The 21,447-nt window shown below is 39.9% G+C and overlaps 1 protein-coding gene across 1 annotated transcript in view; it reads left to right on the top strand.

Moving 5' to 3' along the window:
- The window catches only part of SRPK3 (SRSF protein kinase 3), a 2,415,720-nt gene extending 2,394,582 nt beyond the window's left edge, over window positions 1–21,138 (top strand). The window contains exon 16 of the mRNA XM_044080110.1: window positions 20,647–21,138. Within this exon, the coding sequence (XP_043936045.1) occupies window positions 20,647–20,831 (185 nt within the window). The 3' untranslated portion in view covers window positions 20,832–21,138. The remainder of the gene's footprint in view (window positions 1–20,646) is intronic.
- Window positions 21,139–21,447: the final 309 nt, after the last annotated feature.

Below are 21,447 nucleotides of genomic sequence, written 5' to 3'. Positions count from 1 at the left end.
AATTTAGACTCTAGATATATCGAGATGTTCTCTGTTAACCATTTATTGCCTGCCACTGTAGGACGTATTGGGGGTGGAAATTTCCCCTTATGAATTTTTGGTAAACCTTTGATAAAAGGAACCAAACGTTTTTCTATCAAACAATACTCATAAAGCTGTTTACTCAATTGTCTACACATTAATAAATCATATAGATTGTCATGAACAGTGTATATTAGTCTATCTAGCTCAGCATCAGTTATAAGAACATATTCCTTTGTATTTTCCTTCATGCTGAACATCAAATGATTATAGAAAATAGTATCCATTACAACAAGACCACCCCCCTTATCTGCTGGTCTCACTACTAAGCTCTCATCATTAGAAAGATGTATTAGAGCTTGTTGTTCACCCTTATTCATATTATAATATATAGAGCTTCGTTTATTCTCATTGGTAGATTTTGAAAAATACTGATAGAAATCATGTTCGCATACTTGAATAAAGCAACTAACATTTGGTAACATGTCTGGAACAAAAACACTCTTTTTCTTACACATAACTACATTGTTTAAATCAGTGACACTGGAATCATTATCAAATAAAAGTTTCAATGATACATTGTGAGCAAATGTTCGTATATCAATTAATAACTCTGCTAGCCTGCTTTCTTGTGCGGGAACAAGCGAAAGGCCTTTATTTAGGAGGCTCTTTTCATGGTCAGTTAATACATGACTTGATAAATTAAAAACTAAGTCAACTAATTCTTCTGTCGTTGTGTTACCTCCATGTTTTCTTCTGATAATTTTCTCTTCCTTCGCCCCCTGCTGCTGGATCTGGCAAACATCATCAGACTCTGATGAAGTAGTTATAAACAAATATCTGGCCTGTACAAAAATCATTATAGTCTCTTAGCAACTTTCTATGCTTGGTTTGTTGAAGCCTCTCACTAAATGCCATGACTTGTAGATACATAGCATCTACTTTTTTAACATAAAATTCCCCCTTAAAGTTTTTGACATATACTATCATGCTGTTTTCAATTTTCATAGTCAAGTCTGAAATAATCAATCAGGAGAGCAACATATTGTTTACTGAAGCTGATGTTGAGCTCCTGCCATTTCTTCAATAGTGGGCTGATAAAGAATTCCTTTATGATCTATGACAGTACCTGTATTTACAGTTGCTGGTAAATGTTGATGAAGATGTATCTTGGTGAATGGCTTCAATTAAACAATTAATATAGTTAATATATGTGCATTGGTTGTTTCTTAAAACCATATTCATACTTCCAAAAATATATACAATCAAAAAACTAGAATATTATTATAACCCAATACTAAACTTACTATTTAATTGTGAATATCTAACAAAATAACATACCTAATAAAATTATATGCATATTTGATATTAATTAAGCATAATGTTACTTCATAGAGACCTATAACTATATATACATTCTTGGCATAGGCATTTTTGCTATACATTGACTTTCACAGATACACATCCTTATTAACTGTCATTACAAGTGTTAAAGCTAGTTATCTTACAGTTTTTTCCTTATTATCTTATTCCATGGTAATGTAAAGTAGTATATTGTCAATAGCACAGGGGTGTAATGCTTCTAAGATGTCCCATAGATACAACCAGGGGAGTGCTGGGCACAGTGAGAGGTGTCTAGCAATTGTATACGATTTACTTTTGAGTTGTACACATGTACACATTTTGTGAAAATTGTGTGGGAAGCATTCATAATAGGTGAATGTGTCATTCCTTGGATTCTGCAAATTGTCATTTTCGGGGCGGGGATGGCAAGTACGTTTTTGTGTGTTCCACATCATCAACTGGGTTTCAAGAGTTTTGCTCTTGCAATTGTGTAGTCATCCTGGTATTTCCATGTGTGTACAAGGAAAATTGTATGGAATCAGTGGCATGTTGTAGCATAGCATTCAGGAATTGATTTAGGATCCCGAATGCTGAAGCCTGTGGTATCCCCAGCATGTGCTCTGTTGGCCTCTGAAAGGTTCCAGCAGCTAAAACTCTTAAGTGCTTATATATATACATTGTTCTCCACATGTATTGGTTCTCCTTTGTTTGCCCTTGCTGTCAGCTGTGGATGACAATGGTTGCAGAGTTCCTGTAGTGTGTGTGTATCCACCCTGTAGCACTCTAAAACATCCACATTATGCAGACCATGGAAAGTTAACCGGAGTCTAAATACCCTTTTCCTTCTTGGCTGGGGTCTATTTTCAGCAGCAGCATAGACTTGTGCCTGTTGCACATACATATGTATAACAACAATTGCAGTCCTTCACAGTGTTTCCGTGCAGAGTACTCTCCGTGGCTGTATTCCAGTAGGTTTTGGAATTCACAGGTAAAACCTGCACTGAGTCTACACAACTGTTTTATAGCTTGTTGAATAGTTCCTCCAGATTGAATTGGTTGATTAGCATATATTTCAGATGCTTATGCTGTAATTAGCATGCCACAACATTTACTGCGTTTGCACAGCTCTATACACCATGTGGAGCCGCTTTAATGAAATCAGAACTGTGCGTTACCGTGTGCACATCACGCTGTGACACAAACACAGTTTTAGCGGACCATGTAGGCTTTATTGAATCTGCACCATAAATTATCTGAATGTTGTTAATATGTATTTGTACAATGATGCAGGTATTACTGAGTTTTGTTTCTCTTCACACAGACCAGATTTAAGCTAAGCGAGGTTTCAGCTTGGGACCTTCTGAACTGTGCAAAGAGCAGGTGACCCACTCCCCCCAAACTGCAACAGGAACTTGTTTAAAAAAGTTCCAGTGTTTGTGTTTCCAAGTAGAGGTTGTGTTGTGAGTTGTCAGAAGCTTGTGATGAGCTGGTGATAGTTTTTTGTGTCAGTGATCACTAGCATACATTGTGTATGTTTGTAAAAGTAGGGGGTTGCAGGAGAGTGTGTGTGTGTGTGTTTGGAAGTGTGTAGTGAATTTGAAAAGCATAACTTTTATTTATATGCTGGTAGGAAGTGCATATTGCTTGTCTGTGAAATATTTATTAAGTTTATTGACTTGTGTTTAATGGAAGTTATGTAAAAGCTGTGAGGGGTCGGTGCTGTATGACAAGTGTTTGTTAAACTCTTATCTCCAGAGTGGTACTTACCTCAAGGTGAACATAGTCTCAGATTTGATTCTATAAGTTTTGGAAGGGGCCCTCACATTAGAAGTACGCTTTGTATAGTGGGTGTAGAATGATATATTGAGGTTAGTGTGTGTGTGTGTGTGTGTGTGTGTGTGTGTGTGTGTGTGTGTGTGTGTGTGTTGGGGCTGGAGGTGCAGCTATGTGCATGTTTGTGTTTGTAATGCTTTTGACAAGGATAACCAGGCTAGTCAGAGTGTTTTTAGTTTTTTTCATGGAGGCGTTCATCAACAAGTTTTGACGCAGATATAAAAGACCATGTCCATTTGAGGTGAGGTATAGCCACAATTCAGAGTCAGCGTAGCTATCTGTATTTTTAGTTGTCACAGGTGAATAGTGAACATACATCTGAAAAGCTAGTTGGCAAACTCTGTTATTAATTACTCAGCTTAAGGCTAAGATCAAGGACCCATAGGGCTAGCCCCATGGTGCATAAAGATAAAGCCCTGACTGCACTCCATAGGACCCATTTTTGATTAGCTGCAGAGGTACTAGAGAGACCAAGTAATTGGATGGGAGTGATTCACTAACATCAGCTCACCCGTCCTGGGGGAGGGAAGCAGCTTGTTTCACTGCACTAGCAATCACTGCAGCATGAAGAGCTTAGAATGCCCTGTACTACAAGCACTGTACCATTTATTTAGGAGGTTGTGCTATAGTGTAATTCCTAGGCAGTTGAGGTGACAGAGATAGGACAGTCCACAAGATCAGCCAACTGGCTTGCTCCCTACTTGCACAACTCTCACCTCCAATGAAGAATGAATGGGTCAGAGGGCTCTTGCCTCAATGGAGGAATGACTGGGTGAGATGGGTGCAGAAAACTGACCACTGAGCAAGGGAAATTCTGTGAGGTATATATAGCAATAGCTTCAGAAATCATAAGTACTTTTTAAGCATAAAAAACTTAGTTTATTAATCTGAGATGTAAATGTGACAGTTTAAAAAAATGTAGTTAGACTTTTAAGCATAAAAAGGGCTCTCAGGTGCAGCTGTGACAGAACTTTTGATGCATACTACCTTCAGTGGTAAGGTCAATTCCTGTATGCCACCATCCCCCCTGTCTGATTCCATTCTTCTTAGTGAAATTCAAAGGGAAAAACTCATCCATATCTCCCTTTTGTAACTGAAAAAAATATGGGTTTCACGCTGTCAGGTCACTTAGCTGTATGTGAATCTGTCCAGTTATAAGTCAGTGAAGTACTCCTCATCTACAGTGACATCCAGCTGTACATCGTGGAATGGATACTGTTTGAGATCCTATGCTCTTGCTAGATCTTCTTGTAGCAGTGTAAAAAGTTAATAAAGCTGCAGTTAAATAGTCTTTCAATTCTTTAGTCGATTAGCTTGCATTTTCTTTTTCTTTTTCCCTTTTTTATTTGCCATACACCAGGTCTTTTCCAGTGTCCATCCTTACTTTTTCCCATTTAGCCTGTTTCTCCCCTCTTGGAGGAAGGAGACAGGCACACTCCCCAGCCCACATGAGAGCATTCTAACCCATTTATCCCCTTGCTGGACAGCCTAACCAGCCCATTTCCCCCAGAAGTGGAGAGAGCAGAGTGATATGTATCAGGCCATACTGCTTGCCCTTGTGAACCACCCGTCCCCTCCCCTTGGAGGTCCTAACCTGTTTGGTGATTCTCCAGATCTCAGCTACTACTGCAGACTGTAGGGAACATGTGTGCCTTTGTCAGTAGGCTGATCCCAAGCCACTGGGCAGCATATGCATGAATGGTCAATGGGTGTGCTGTACTCTTTGTTCTCTCTAGGTATCATTCAAGCAGTGAAGTAGGACCAGCACCTCAGTGAGTGGGAAACCTGACAGAGAGGCCACTCACGCCCATTCTCAGTGCTGATTACCTTGCATTTACTTTTGCTATGTCTTTTGATTTTTGGGTCTTGGATATTCTTTAGTCACGGCACATATTTCTGCTATCTCACTGCATCACAACCTTGTGTATGGAAGAACTGTAATGCAATACTTGCTTTTCAAGTATTGCTTTAAAATGGTTCTGCATCTTCTTGTTGGCTTTTGAAATGTTTGATTTATATGCATACCCAATCACCATTTGAACTGTCTGGTTCAGTGTTTCTGAAGCGTTTATTCCTTGGAAGAAATTGTTCTTTTTGGCCATCACCTCTGCCCATGGGATCTCTGAGTTGCAGGCACTTGTTTGCAAGGGAGCTGTGTTATGCTTTCACAAAGAGCGAGTGTCCCTCAGTAGTAACTGAAGTTTCTTCCCAAAACTGGTCTCAGAATTGTAATTAAAGTGGTCCATTCATCTAACAATTTTTTTTCCAAGAGCAGAATACAAGAGGGAGAAGAGAATGCACTTCATGCCTTTGATGGGCACCAATGGGTCTATGTCAGATGACCAAGTTTTCAGAAACTTGAAATTCATACAGTCGAGACCGTATGATTAAGTTTCCGAAAATTCGATCATCAAGAGAGAGAAAAAACTACCTTTTTTTACATTTTTGCATGGGGGCAAGCCCCCCCTGCACTCCCCATGTGGGGGGGCTACACACCCCATATGCCCTGCAAATTAAATAAATATACCAACTCTGAGATCGCACTACATTGAGGAAAAGCATAAATTTCCCGATCCACACTGTACTGCGATCTCCATTCAGAGGCTTCAAGTTTTCAAAAACACGATCATATAGTCTCGACCATTTGAATTTTGAGTTTCTGAAAACTCAATCAACTGATAGGGACCCGCACCAGTAACTAGAGCTTTGACAAGTGGATGAAGGCCAAGTCGTCACATCCTGTTACAGTAAATTGAAAAAGGTTTAGTAAGCAAACTACACTGCCACTTAATTTCTGTCAAAACTCAAAGGAATTATATGGTAAGCAAGACCACCTCCCTTAAATATTCCAACTCTGTCACCATACACCTGTGGATAAAGGGCAAATACCAAGATAAAAAGAAACTGTTCCTGCTCCTCATCTCCAGGTTTTAACTGCAGAAGACAGTGCAACTCCACTGCACCTGCAGTCTGAAACAACACATATACAATGAAACTCCTAGATCTGATGTTGTCAATTTTCATTCTGTCCTCAGCTGATGTGTTCGGATCCGATCCCTCAGATCTGAGTCGGCCTTTGCTAAAGCTTGTGGCAACCAAATCTTTCGAGCTTCTCCCTTACCTAGAATGTATCAACCTCAATTACCTCAGATCTCGTTTGCTGCTTTTCAGTAAAAGTCATGGTTTCCAACATTCTCAAGCGATATTTAGATAAGTTTATAAAAATTTCACTTATTTACTTAATTCTCCCTTGTCTATTTAGATTGTTTTTCCTTTACCTATTGTACCCCTTTTTGACGTGTCATGTGCTAAATTTCTTATTTTCCTTCCTTTTCTTGTGCTCACATACTTCTTGATACTATTGCCAGTGTCTTTCCTTAGTACTACATTTTATGTAGTTTCTACAGTATCATTGTTGGTAGTAGTTCTTTACTCTTTACCTATTTCTGTTTAAAAAAAAAGAGAGTAAAAAAAGTAGTAGAAATTGTAAAATTTGTTCTCTTTCTTGATTTTTGTTGGTGTGATAATATGGCGGATAAAACTCCAGCAGGCTTTGAGAAATGTACTAAATGTGGGCATAAGCTCCATTAGATGCCCACACTTTATGTATATGTTGCTTAGGACCACTTCATTTACAGGAAGATTGCTCTGTTTGCCATGGGTTTAACCCAAGGGCATTAGTTGAACACTTCTGAAAGTTTTTTTGCCTCCACCTTTTGGAGGGGCTGTATCTGGAGAGAAATCTCTGAAAACCAAGACAAAGACAAAATCTTCATCTTGGCTGCCTTCTTCTTCCTTCTCTGCTTTGTGGTCCTCAAAGAAGAGGTCTCACAAAGATCAGACTTCACCCTTGGATCCAAAGAAACCAAAAATGTCTGATCCAACTCCTTTGGATCAGAGGAGACCAAAATTATCTGATCCGTCCTTCTCAGATCCGACACTATCCAAGTCAAACAGCATTGAAACCCACATTCAAAGAAAATGCATCTGGCCAGTGACAGGTTATTTACATTTGAACTGTTTTCAAGCAATAGGCTCCTTGCACACTGTTAGGGCCATGCAAAAGTTATTTAATTTACCTGATTGTATTAATTATAATATATAATTGAATTATATCCCTTGTATCATACAGCAACACTTGTTTGAGTGTGTTTTAAATTTATAGTTTTTAACATTTTTCCAGTAAGCAATGAAACAAAACATACAAAATAATAATGACAAACTGCCCAATTCAGAACATTTCAACCATAAAAGGCCACTCATTACAATCCACCAATATCAGTCAATACACACAATCTCTGCTGAAGTAAAAGTAATCTGAATAATTACACAATAAAGATATCTGAAACTAATGAAGAGGTTGTTGCTAGAAAACAACTGTATATTTCAGTGTTTCATCTACAAATTGAGTGCCTGCCGCCGTCAAAGAATAAATTGCCTGTGTTAAATTAAAAAAATGGTAAGCTGGTATATTGCATTAGAAAATGGATGGCAAGCTGAAAAACAGGTTCATAGTTATTAGGCATCTCATCCAAAGGAGGACATCCTCAGGACTGCAGCATACAAATGTACATGCTGTAGGAATAGAACCTCAAGCCTCTACATTAAGATGTAAGTATTCTACTTGTGGTGCTACTAACATAGCTTTAAAACTTTATACCACAATAGAGATACCATTTGCTAAACAAAACAGTTGCACATTGTAAATAGACTTGGCATGAGCAGCAGTAAACTTCGCTTCCCTAAAAACCCACAGTTCCTTGAAAATGCACTTGAAAATAAATTCCACCCGCTAACTCTAACTTGGGCATTTCACTGTCTCACTCTCTCTCTCTCTCTCTCTCTCACAGAAACATTCCCTCAAGGCCTCAACCTTAGTGCAAGAAATCTGGACAAAGCCTAAAATAAATAGGGACAGATTATAAATATGGCTCTCATAAACTTAGAAAATTGCAAGAGTAACAGGATTTGTGTTAATATGCATTTTTCTAAATGATATGACGTCTAAAACTGAAATGTCTCATTATTTAGCAACTTAAATCCTTTTTAGGAGGAATATGGGGCAAAAATCTGGACATTCTGCAAAAACCTGGAAAGCTGAGGGGTATGCTACCTCCCTCTTACACACATACACACCAAATAATTCTGGTAAGACTTGAATTAGTTCTAGGAGGGTTGCACTGAACGGCACCGTGCTTTATCTGAAGTGGGTGAAATCCTGGTAGCCAGTGATAACTGATCTGCATCTCAGCAATGTGGGGCATTAAAGCATTTTTAGCAGAGCATTGTGTCATCACTACCTATTGTGTTTGCACATAAGCTGTAGTTATTTCAAACATTTGCCTTTTTTGATTACTACAGAGAACATTTACCCAACAGAGCTATTGTGTTTTGACTTCAGTGTGGAGCTTACCTAGTTGTTGCAGGGCTTGGCTTTTAAGTAAGGTAGCAATGCTTATTTACCATATACCATTAAAGCCACCCAACTACAAGTGTACTAACACACAGACACTGCTATAAGACACTGGTCTCCAATAAAATGTAATGAGCTTCTGAAAATACTGTAATCCTGTCCTTTTATTACAAATACTGTCATATGCATTTCAGTACCCAAGGCTTATACATTATCTAGTTATGTAACTATTCTGTGCATGGCAACAACGAAAAGGCTTTCAATGCTGGTAATTCTTTAACAGTATGCTTACTAAAGCTTACTTGCATCTTACAATCTCCGACAAGCTTACCTGATGTTCATTAAACCATGGCTACTTAAACAGAGCAACAGGGCACTGTGACCACATGCAGTTCCTGAATAATAAGAAGCATAAATCAACAGTATAAAAATCTGATAGAAAACCAGAACATTCTGCAAAATCAAGGACAGATGAAAAGCCACGGTCGTATTTGTTATCTACCTTGGATGGGGGAATACTCTGCACACTTACACTGCATAGCTGCTCCTTGCCTTCCTTGGACACATCCAGAGCCACTACAATGGGGGGTGGGGTGCAATAAATATGTCATAATTTGAAATGTCTCTGGCTGACAGTGATGGCTCTGACACTCATACCTCTCAACCTCAGAGCAAGAAATCTGGGCAAAGCCATACATAGAACTAGAAGTGGGACACAGGCCCAAAAATAAGGCCAATTTTTAAATATTGCTCTTATTAACTTAGATAATAGAACAGTAGTAGATCTTGCATTAGTACGAATTTTCTGAAGGGTATAAAATCTGAAACTCAAATGTCTGCCATTATTTTCTAACTTCAGTCTTTAACGACTTGCCACTAATTTGCTAGAAAACCACAATTTTATGAAAAGCGGACCAAAATGTGATGCAAAAATATAAAGTTGCCACAGAATACAGCTGGGAACCTGTCAAAAAAGGGACACCTTTTTAATATTAACATTAACTTGAGCAGCTAACAAATTAAGAGTATCTACATGCATTTCTGAAATAAAAGTAATCTATAACTCTGATCATTACAGTTATATACAATTGTAAACCCTCCACATTTTCTTCCAAAATTGCCATTTTGGAGGAGGGATTATTAGGGGGGAGCAACATTTTGAGCCAAAATTGGGGACAATTGAGAGGTTTGGATATTCCTAATCTACAAAGTGATTTGCACGTTCTTCTCAACCTCTTAATACAGGAAATCTGGACAAGGCCAAATATATTGGGGGAACATACAAACACTACAAAAAATTGCTCTTGTATAAACTTAAGACAGTCTTGCATTAGCATGCATTTTTCTGAAGGTTATGACGTCTGAAACTCAATGTCTGTCATTTAGTGACTTCATTCCTAAATGATTTGCTAGAAAACCACAAATTTTATGAGGAGCAAACCAAAAATAAGAAGCAAATATCTATTAATTCTGCAAAGATATGGACAACTGAGAGGAATAGTTCAACCGGGGCTGTCTGAGTTTGCTACCCCCCCCTCACAAAATCATGGTCAAATAGAGCCTCCCCCTGCAGCCATTCCAATGTCCCATTCCTTGGTTATTTTGCCCCATTTACCATAAACACTGTAATGTGCATACTGCTTTACTTCTGCGATGATTTAGATTTCATTTGAAAGTTTTATTTTGCATTTTACAGCACAAACCCTAATACATATCTGTTAAACAAAGCAATGCAGTCTCACAATGAAAATAGACTCAACATTAAAACTTCTTTGCCCATGAAACTCACATGCATTGAAACCCACATTCAAAGAAAATACATTTTGCCAGTGGCAGATAAATATTAACTCTGGGCTGTCTTCAAAATCATAGGCCCCTAAAAAAAAAAAAAAAAAAAAAAAATCATAGGCCCCTCGAACATAACATACACATGCTCTTTGATACACCTTCCTGACTGTATTACATTATATTCCTTGTACAATACAGTACAGTTGTTAGAGGGCATTTTAAATTTATTGTTTTGAACATTTTTCCAGTAAACAATGAAACAATGCATACACCAATGACAAACCTGCCCAATTCAGAACATTTCCATCATAAAAAGTCTACTCAACCTTCTACAGTCCACCAGTATCAGTAAAAAATATGCACAATCTCTGAAGTAGTAAAATCTACAGTAAAGAAATTTGTAACTAATTAAGAGGTTGCTGCTAGCAAACAACTTTATATGTCATTGTTTAATCTACAAATAAAGTGCCTGTTACCCTTGAAGAATAAATTGCCTTTGTTGCATGCAATAAAAAAATGATAAGCTAGTAATAACGCAATAGGGAATGGATAGCAAACTGATAACAGGTTCATAGTTACTAGGTGTCTTTGCCAAAAGGACTGCAGCATCCACCCCCTTTACAACACAGTACAGTATCAGCAATGCATCTACCTACTGTGGGAGTAGAACCCACAGCCTTCAGCATCAAAAGCAAGTACACTATCTGTTGTGCTATTAACAATGCAGGAAGACTAAACATAAGCAGCACTAAACGTTTGCTCCCCTGCAGCTCTCGGCTCCTTGTAAAATCTACTCGACACTCAGTTGTATCTCTGAACTTTGCAGCACAAGAAATCTGGAAAAAGCCAAAATTTATTGGGGGGGGGGGGGCAAAAACCAGGGGCACATTTTAAACATTGCTTGTATAATGTTGGAAAGTTGCTAGAATAAAATGCTGCATTACCACCATACATTTCACTGCCACGTCTTGAACCCAGGGGACCCTGTGCAAAACAGTCAGAGCAACATACCACTACCCCAAATCAGCTGTTTTGTGAAAGAGGAAGACTGAAACTTAAATGGCTACCATTTAGTGAATTCAGTTCTCACCATAGCACAGCTGTCAACCTCTTAGCACAAAATACCTGAACAAAGCCAATAATGGGTGAATACAGCCCCCAAACATTCAGTGAATTCAGTTCTCACCATAGCTCTCAACCTCTTAGCAAAAAACACCCGGACAAAGCCAGTAATGGGGGAATATAGCCCCCAAACATATTCAGTGAATTCAGTTCTTACCATAGCTCTCAACCTTAGCACAAAACCAGGATGAACCAATAATGGGGGGGAATACAGTCCCAAAGATAGGGATACATTTCAAATATCCATCTTGTACACTTAGAAAATATAAAAGCTTTTGTTACCATGCTACCATGCACTTTCTGAAGAATATGAAGTCTGATATTCAAATGAGTGTAATTTTTTAACATTTGTTAACCAGGAAAGTCTAACTTGGAAAAAATGCAAATTTTTAGCAGAGGCCCAGGGAGAAACACTCCAGACAGACGCATGTTTTTGTAAGATGGGAGGAAACAAAAACAGGGAGGGGATACAGATTCCACACAGAAGGTAAGGCACCCCAGCCAAGAATCAAACCAGAGAACATGTAGCTGTCAGGCAACAATGCTACCACTGGCTTTGCAAGGACACAAATACAGAAACCACAGATTTTATGAGGAACAGAAAAAGTATGAGGGAAAAACCTGCAACATGAACATGTAGCCGTCCGGCAACAATGCTACCACTGGCTTTGCAAGGACACAAATACAGAAACCACAGATTTTATGAGGAACAGAAAAAGTATGAGGGAAAAACCTGCAACATTTTTACAAATGGTGGTGGGTAGGGAATTCAGGCTCTTGCCACTTGGGCCCAAGGTACAGGGTCCATGTAGCACCTGGGGCATTTTGCACACACACACACACTCTCTCTTCCGTCCGAATACTCACTCTGAAAGTGTCCCATCTTCCGTCAGTTTCCGCTCGCTTCTAAGTATCTGTCCATCGCGCTTGCGAACCCGAAACCCAAAACCATCCGTGTCCCACCTCCGTCTTCAGTGAAGTCCGTCTCAGTTCCCGCTTGCGAACCCGAAACCGTCCGTGTCAGTTCCCGCTCACAAACTTGAAAATATGTGCACTGCACGATGATGTCAGCACGCCCGTGACTGGACTTCTTTCTTCTTAAAGAAGAAAGCGTCCAAAAAAAAAACTTTTTTTAAAATTATACGATTAACTAGTCAGCCGATTCCAAGGGGGTGCAAGTGCACCCCCTTGCACCTGCCTGCAGGCACCCTTGCCTCCAGGGTACCTTCCCCATTTCTGGACAGACCCAGGTCTCTGATGTTTTCCACTCGTTCTTCCAGAAATCTCACAGAGGAAGATGCTAAAAGAATGGTGAGAAAGATACTCTCAATGCAGGGTCAGATGGGTATCCCCTCAGTTCCCACCCCTCTGGGTCAGATCATCTGTTTTTCTGTTGCATCCCCACTACAAACTCCTCCTCTGACTCCTTCAGTGGTCTCAAAGTCTATGGATCCTAGCTGCCTGGAGCCATCTGGCTCAGATCTGAGGATTGCTGGCTCCTTTTCCAGGAATCAATGGGGTGGTTGAAAAATGTGGTTAAAGAAGTCTCAGGGTCCATTCCAAGACACATGTGGAGGAGGTTTCCCCAGAGGCAGAGGAGGGAACTCTAATGGATGACGACTAGGGTGTTTCATGTATATATGCAAAAACATTTTTTTTATTATTTTCCGTTCGCATGCCCCCTGATTTTGTGAGGATTGTTAGGACAAAGAAGCATGTAAAATCTAAAGCCTTAAACTCTTAAGTTAAGTGACAGCTCAGTGCACTTTAATTCTGAGATTTTTACATTTTTTTTTCCAAATTGAGACAATATGAATGAAATATATTCACAAATCAGTACACAAATGGCAAATATCAGTTTCATGCTGCACCTGAAATGTCTGTCTGTAATTCTGAGCAACACAAATGTCAAACAGTTTAGGAAAAAATAAGCCTAGTAAAAATTAACAACATTCATAGGTAGTAAGCTCAAGTTTACATCATTCATTTATAGTGCTATAGTGTCTTTTTAGTGGTTCTGTAACTTTCTGTCAATGGTGTTCAACGATCTGATATACCAGCTTTCGCTGTTCCTTGTGAGTCAGCACTTGACAGAAGTCAGTTGTTAATTTGACTTCTCATTCGGCACATTCATTAACTCGCAAAGCTGTAACAGTTTGTTTTGCAATGATAAAGTCAGGCATGTCAATCCATGCTACATGATCAGCTGTTAGGAAAGATGGGTTTATGTTGACAGCAGCGAACAGATTAATTGATTTGTTCTTTTGTGAAGTCAGATAAGGTCATGCCCTGGAAACTGGCAACAGCTTTTGCATTGACTATTCTTAGATCTTCCTTACTGGGTGGCTTTTTTCAAGGCTTCAATAATGTGCTGTTTCTCTTCATTCCACACTCTATCTGAGAACAAGGACAGTGCTATGAGATCTTCGCTCAAATACCAAAGGTGTCCCTTGAGCTTTCGCAAAGCAGCTTGAACCATCTGGTTGTCTATGGCTGTAAACGACTCCAATGTCTGCAACAGTCAAAGATCATTGAGTGGAGCATTGCAAGTGTCAGTAGCTGAAAACCATGCCTTAACGTACACTGTCACTGTGAAGAGCCAGATTTGGTGAAGAGCCTGAATTTCATGTGCAGTTAATCTAAACTGCTCCAGGAAGGAGTAGATTTTAAGACAGTATATGCCTTTTGCCATCCACCTGGCACAATGGTATGCACCAGGTGGACTGAAAGCAAATGTTTCACCTTGTGGTTTGTCATCGAGGACGAGCAGTGACAGCTTGAGAAATTCAAGGTAGTCATCACGAGGCTGTGTTTCACATGTCAGCTTGTCTCGCAGTAGTGCAACAACCTCACTTCGCTTCTCAGCCAACCAGTGTTTCTCACAGTCTAACAAGCATCCATTACCTCCAGTTTCCTTAACTAGTGGTGCATATCCATTCAAGAAGTTTCCAGTATTCTTTAAATCTTCTAAAAACTGCTATTTGTGGTCCTGAAGATGGGAAGAACATGTCAAACACTGCCGTAGAAATAATTTCTAAAATGTGATTTCTGCATGGTAAAAACAAGAGTCGTTTCTCAAATGCTCGCTGAATCACTGTGATGGCACCTGTGTGCACATTAGTATTGGCACTGATAGTATCAAAGCACAAACCAGCTAGCCATTCTGGAACTCCTGGCCAGCTATGCAATATCTGTACCACTGCTTGTCCCATCAGCTCACCAATGCTTGATAGAAGTTGGTGCATGTCCAGCAGTTTTTCAGTATTTCGACCTGTAACAGCAAATGGGCGTGTTAATCAGCAAATTTTCCATCACCTTGAGGTAACAGCTTCCCATCAAAATGTGCTACAAGGGGTGCTGATGGTTGAAACTGCTTCTTTATTTTCTCACAATGGATTGTCGTGCAGCTTGCCTTGCTCTGTGTATTGAACTTGTGGACATGACCAGATCATTTATGTCAGCCACTTGGAGCGCTGGTGCAGCAATATGCATCGCTTGATGAGAACTTATTCTTGTGCGGTCCAAGCTGGCAACAAAATGAGGATCATCCACCAGTCGTCGTTTTTTGGATACCGATTCAGGCGATCCTGTATCTACTGTGCTCACTTCTTTGACAGGCTTGTCTACCAGTTACTAAATTCTGGTGGTATTTTGACATGTTTGCTGCTGCATCATCTTCATCATCATTTTCATGTTCACTACTGCCTTCTGCCTCTGTCAGCTCTCCAGCTTCTCTAACTGTTACTTTCAGCTGTTCTTTATCTTTGCATTTCATTTCTTCCTGTAGTCATTTTTCCTTTGTCCATTCGTTTTTTTGAATTCAATGTCCTCTCCACCAATTATCATTTTTCTGTCTCTACGTTGATCTTGTAGAAAATCCCAGTGTTCTTGAGTCTTTTGTCAGTAATTCTGCATCCGCATGCCCCATGTCAAAAAGCTTCAAAAGTGCATTGCTAAAATCTGTTTCTGACTGAGACTGTGTATTTGACTGGTGCTTCTTATTCTTCCTGATTCTAGAATGTTTCTCATACAGACTTTTGAGTTTTGCCACTGCATTCGGCTTCTGCGTTGTAGGTGTGCTAGCAAACTGCCATAACTGCAGAACTTCATCAACAGCATTTGAACAACTCGCTGAAAGAGTTAACTTGTTGGTTTTAAGATCATAGAACAGTCTGCGTAAAACGTGACACTTGGTTGGAAGCTGATTTGAGCAAGTTGAGATATTAAGGACTGTTAACTGCTGGCCAACAAGCCAGACATCAGTAGAAGCTATGGTTGATTTTCTCACTGAGCTCATGGTTCACCATTAGGGGGACTGGGTTCTGTCAGTTAACATTAACACTGCCAGCCACACGTGCAAAAACTATATGAATTGATTAATCATTAAAAAGTAATTAAATACAGTGTTTCATTCTTCATAATGTAAACAGGAAACAGCATAGAATTTTGAACAATGAAAATAGAATTAAATAGTGCACAAGGCTTTAAATGACTAAAGTAGGTTGCAGAAGATTATGGAAACTCAAGTAAAACTGACTGGAGATAGATAAATACAACACTGGAATGCAATTAGCGGTACTGGAAACTGTGATTTTTTTTTTTTTTTTTTTTTTTTTTTTTTACATGCTGTGAGCTGTCACTTAATGAAGTCAGACAATTCAGTTTTTTGCATACATACACAACTCACCAAACCTCAGATTTTAGAAACATATGCAAAATGATTAGAGAAAAACAGTTTTTTGAAACACCCTAATGACTGTGCCCATGCAGCAGAGGTGGCCCACAAAACCAGGGGTCCAGAGTATCCTTCTTTGACAGATGCCACCAGCACATCCGAAAGGAGGCCCGATTGCCCTCCTCTGGAGACTGTCGGGATGTTTAGCCCTGCACCAGAGAGCCTGGCTAGACTTGATAAAAGATACTTGGGTGCAAAGGATTATTTCCAGAGATTATATAATTCCTTTTTCCCTTCCTCCTCCAAACTCAAGAAAAAATCCCAATGTTCCACCCAGTCAGTGGTAAATAGCAATTCAAACACTGCTAGAAAAAAAAGAGTCATCCAAGAGGTCCCACCAGGCCAGATAGAATCTGGAATTTACTCCAGGTTATTTTTAGTGCCAAAGAAAACAGGGTACTGGAGACCAATTTTGGATCTCACCAATTTAAACAAGTCAGTTCAACGAATTAAGTTTTGGATGGTGATGGTTCAGTCCATTCTACCATGGGCAAAGACGACTAGATGTGTTCAGTAGACCTTCAGGATGTGTACTATCATATAAAGACTGCAAGGATTCCAGGTATTTCCATATCTAGACGACTGGCTCATTTCCGCTCCGACCAGGCATCAACTGATAAGGGCAAGAGATAATCAGGTTCTCCAGACTTGTGGTCTTGTTGGGGCAACCATAAACTCAAAAAGTCTCAGCTAAAACCATCTCGGAGTCTAGAAATCATAGGAGTGATACTCAACATAAAGTCAACCACAGCTTCACTGCAGCCTCAAGAGATCAGACCATACAGTCACAGGTCAGAAAGATAATCTGCAGCACCAAGATTTCAGCCCACCTGGTCCTTCAAGGTCTGGGTTCCATGGCAGCAGCAGTAACATTCGTACCTTTAGCCAGATTTTACATGATAATTCTTCAGTGAATGCTAGCCATGCAGGGGTCAGTATTTTTATCAACCCATGTCTTGTCACATACAAATCACTCAGACATGCAACACAGATCTCAGGTGGTGGATTCGATCAGATCAGGTTCTACAAGGCCGTCCATTTATTCCCCCCTCAGCCCAAGGCCGTAGTGACCACAGATGTTTCCCAAGTAGGGTGAGGGTGAGAATTTTCTGGGGGGAGCAGTCCAAGGCACTTGGTCCCCCAAACAAGCTAACATCCACATCAGTGTCCTAGAGATGAGAGCAGTGCTTTTAGCATTGCAGGCCTTCCAGAATCGTCTCCCATTGGAGACAATTGCAGTTCAAACAGACAATTTGTCAGTACTTTGGTACATCAACAAGCAAGGAGGGGACCAGATCTTACCCCTTGTGCTGAGAAGCTCTCAGAGTGTGGCAATGGGTGATGTCACCCAACCACTTTCTCATAGCAATGCATATTCTGGGGAAATTCAGTGTGACAGCAGACAAACTGAGCAGGTGCATTCTTCTACCTCATGAATGGTCCCGCAACAAGAATGTCACAGAAATAATTTTCCATCACTGGGGCTAGCCTTGTTGCGATCTTTCTGCCTCCTCTCTAAACAGCAAATGCAGCAGCTACTTTGCCCTAATCCCCCCACAGGAGGAATCACCAAGGAATGCTCTGCTTCACAATTGGCTCCCTGGTCTACTCTACACTTTTCCACCCATACTGCCAATCTTGATATTTCTTCAGAAAGCTGCCATGTTGAAGAGCAAAGTCATCCTCATTGCACCTTACTGGCCTCGACAAATTTGGTTCACCTTCCTTTGGAATGACTTGCTTCATGAACTTTGAATTCTGGATCTGACTCCAGACCTGCTGTCTCACTCAATAGGCATAATTCATCCAAACATAACCAACCTCAGGCTGACTGACTGCCTGGCTTCTCCAGTTCCATTAATAGCCAGACGACCTATGCTGTCTTCATCTGTTCGCCAAATACTTTATCTTCCATAAGCCTTTTATCAGAAAGCTCTATTCCAGCAAATGGAAGAGGTTTGTTCACTGGGCTCACCTAAATAATACTGAACCCTTTTTCAGCCCCATACATAGCATTATTGAATTTTTGTACCATCTTTTTAAAAAAAGGAGCTAGTTCGTCAACCGTTAAAGTTCAGTTAGCGGCCATATCAAATTTTCCCATTGGTTTTGATGGTTCCTCTGCTGCCTCTCACAAATTAAGCAAAGCCTTCTTGAAAGGCACTCTTCTTCTAAGACCCCCTTTTAAAGATCCTCCTCCTCCTCCATGGGACCTGAATCTGGTACTGCAAGCTCTTCTTACTAAATCTCCCTTTGAACCAGCAGCTACATGTGACCTTAAAAATCTTTCCTGGAAGACAATTTTTTATAGTGGCTACTACCTCTGCCAGATGAATTTCTGAGATTCAAGCCTTGTCCTCTAAACCACCATACTTAATTTTTCACACGGATAGAGTTACACTATGGACTAATGCTTCCTTTCTTCCTTAGGTGATGTCAGAATCTAATATCAGTCAATCCATTGATTTGCCAGTATTCTTTCCTAAATGTACTAACAAAGGTGAATAGATAATACATTTATTGGATGTCTATAGACAATTATGTTTCTACCTACATAGAGCAAAAGGCATCAGAAGATCTGACCAATTGTTTGTTTCATTTGGAGAAGTAAAATTGGGAAAAACAGTTGCCAAAGTCACTTTATCTCAGTGGCTGACTGTATTTCATTTCTTTATAACAAGTTGGACATTACTGTACCAAAACTGTTACAAGTCCATTCAACTAGATCCATGGCTACTTCCTCAGTGTTTCAATCCAGAATGTCCACCGATGATATGTGCGGAGCAGCAACCTGGGCTGTTCCCCATACCTTTGTTACTCATTACAAACTGGATCTGGTCTCCAGAGCTAAAGCATCATTTGGCTTGTGATTCTCAGGAATACCCTTCCTTGTCCACCCTGGATTTCAGGTAGCTGGGAACTCTATCCCATCAGTTGAGGATAGAATGAAAATTGATAACATTAGGTAAAGAAATTATGTACTCACCGTAACTTTCCATCTGTGTTGTCCATTTTCATTCTTCAACTCCCCTCCCACCAACCCCCATCCTTGAAACTTCTGGAAGAATGACTGGTTACAGGACATTTCTGTCCTTTATATTTGGCTCCAGGTGTAGCCCTTTCCATTTCTGAATATGAATATGCCTTTTCTACTAAAGTCAGCAAACAAGATCTGAAGTAATTGGGGTTGGTGCATTATGGGTAAGGGAGAAGTTTGAGAGATCCCGGTTGCCACAAGCTTTAGCAATGCCCGAGTCTGATCCAGGGGATCGGATCTGAACCCATCAGTTGAGGAAGAATGAAAACGGACAACACAGATAGAGAGTTATGGTAAGTACATAACTTCTTTTTCCCTTACTGCCATTACTCCAAAGTGAATAGCATCTGGGACAAATTAAAATTAATATTAAGTCACCTTACGTTGTAGTGATAAGTATGTGAAACAGTGATTGTGGACTTGAGTCACTCCACCCATCAATGTTGGTGCTGTATAAAGAAAGTGCTAGAGTTTTCAAAACAGACTTGCTATTTGTATGCCCCCTCTCAGATAAGAACCGCATGAAGATGTTAAGTAAACCTTGTCCAAGTGGTTTACAAGCTACTTTGTCTTTTTTCTCCTAGGTGGCTTAGAATAACACTGGAAAATGATGCTACCAGCACCACTCCACAAGAGGAATGACTGCTATCGGTACCTGTTTCAAGAGTGTGTCTGTTACTTACTGTATCATGGCCCCTTTTTCAATCGGTTACATATTCACCAAACTCTGTTGCTTGGACACTGATACCAGGGGACAGGCCTTCTTTGGCATCTCAGTGCTTCTTAACACAGCCTTCAGAGCTCTTGCCTTTTGAATGTATTCTGAGAGTTATCTATTGCAGAAGGCCTTTGAAGACTGATATGTACTGACTGTGTCAGTTACTTAGTGAGAGGTCCTTGTATAGTATGTGCTTATTACCCTCCCACTGTGCCTCTGTTTGGATAGCTTTTTCATCTAGCAGCGAATAATGGATTCTCCTATAAGTTGCAAGTAAATTATTTTGCATTCTTGTTTGTTCATGTCTTGTATTTAGTGGATACAATGGTGGGGTAAACTTGGGAGTGTAGAAGTGCCTGTCTTTGCATCACAATCATCCATGCTAGCTCGAAATCTGTGGATAACACAAGAAAAATTCTAACGATGAGCTGCAGGTCCTCTCCCAGATCAGATATGTTGAGTAGGTGTCTGTTTTGTGTATGGTGAGTAATCAAGTCTCATAACTGTTTTAATGTATCAAAAATCTATTTCACAGTTTAGTTTATCAGATAGTGGAAGAAAAATGTTATTACTTTGTCTTACTGACAACTTTGACAGCAAGGAAGTTAATATTTTTTTTCTTTATTTTTCCACAGGAGAGCTGAGGCATATCAAGAACCTGAAGCACTGGGGCCTGTATGATGTGCTAGTGGAAAAATATGAATGGTCTTTGGAGCAAGCAGCTCAATTCACAGACTTTCTTTTACCAATGCTGGAATTTATTCCTGAGAAGCGAGCCACAGCTGCACAGTGCCTTCAGCATCCATGGTTAAATTCTTAGCACTATTCTTGCTGTGCAGAATGACTGGGTAATGTTTAGAAGATGAAAAAGAGAGCTACAGCATGGTACATTAAAAAAAGAGAGAGAGATTTTAAGAGACTACTAAAATGAACAGATTTTCCATTGATGCCCTTGAAGCTGCAGATCTGTGGAAGGCCTGTAGTTACATGTGAAGTGGTGGCTTGGAAAACGTACTGAAAAAACAAACATAGATGAGTTCTACAAGTCTATGAATAGATAAAGGAGAGTACCACTGAGCAGTGTTAAAGCTTGTTTTATATACTACATGATAAAGCTGTTTAACTTTTTTTTTCCTTTTTTGACACCGAATACAGTGAAGCCTATCTTTCAACACCTCAGGGATGGGGCATCGTGCAAAATCTAATACTGCAGACAGCAGGGGAGGCGGCAGGTTTAGGAAAAGGTTTAGCTGGTATTTTTTGATAGTGTGAACTTTTTTATTCTTACTTTGACAAAATAGCATTTATGGCCTGAGGAGGCAGATAAAACGTTATTTAAGAAAATGGTTGATTTGATGAAATGTTTTTAAGGAATATTCAGCTACTGTTACCTCACTTTGTGTGCCACCTACTGATGGGGTTGGGTGGTGGGAGTG

This window comes from Protopterus annectens, chromosome 8.part0 (genome assembly GCF_019279795.1).
Source record: "Protopterus annectens isolate FY-2018-M chromosome 8.part0, PAN1.0, whole genome shotgun sequence".
Taxonomy (NCBI): Eukaryota; Metazoa; Chordata; order Ceratodontiformes; family Protopteridae; genus Protopterus; species Protopterus annectens.
The sequence above is the reverse complement of the archived record's forward strand: the minus strand, read 5'-3'. Positions and strand labels throughout refer to the sequence as shown.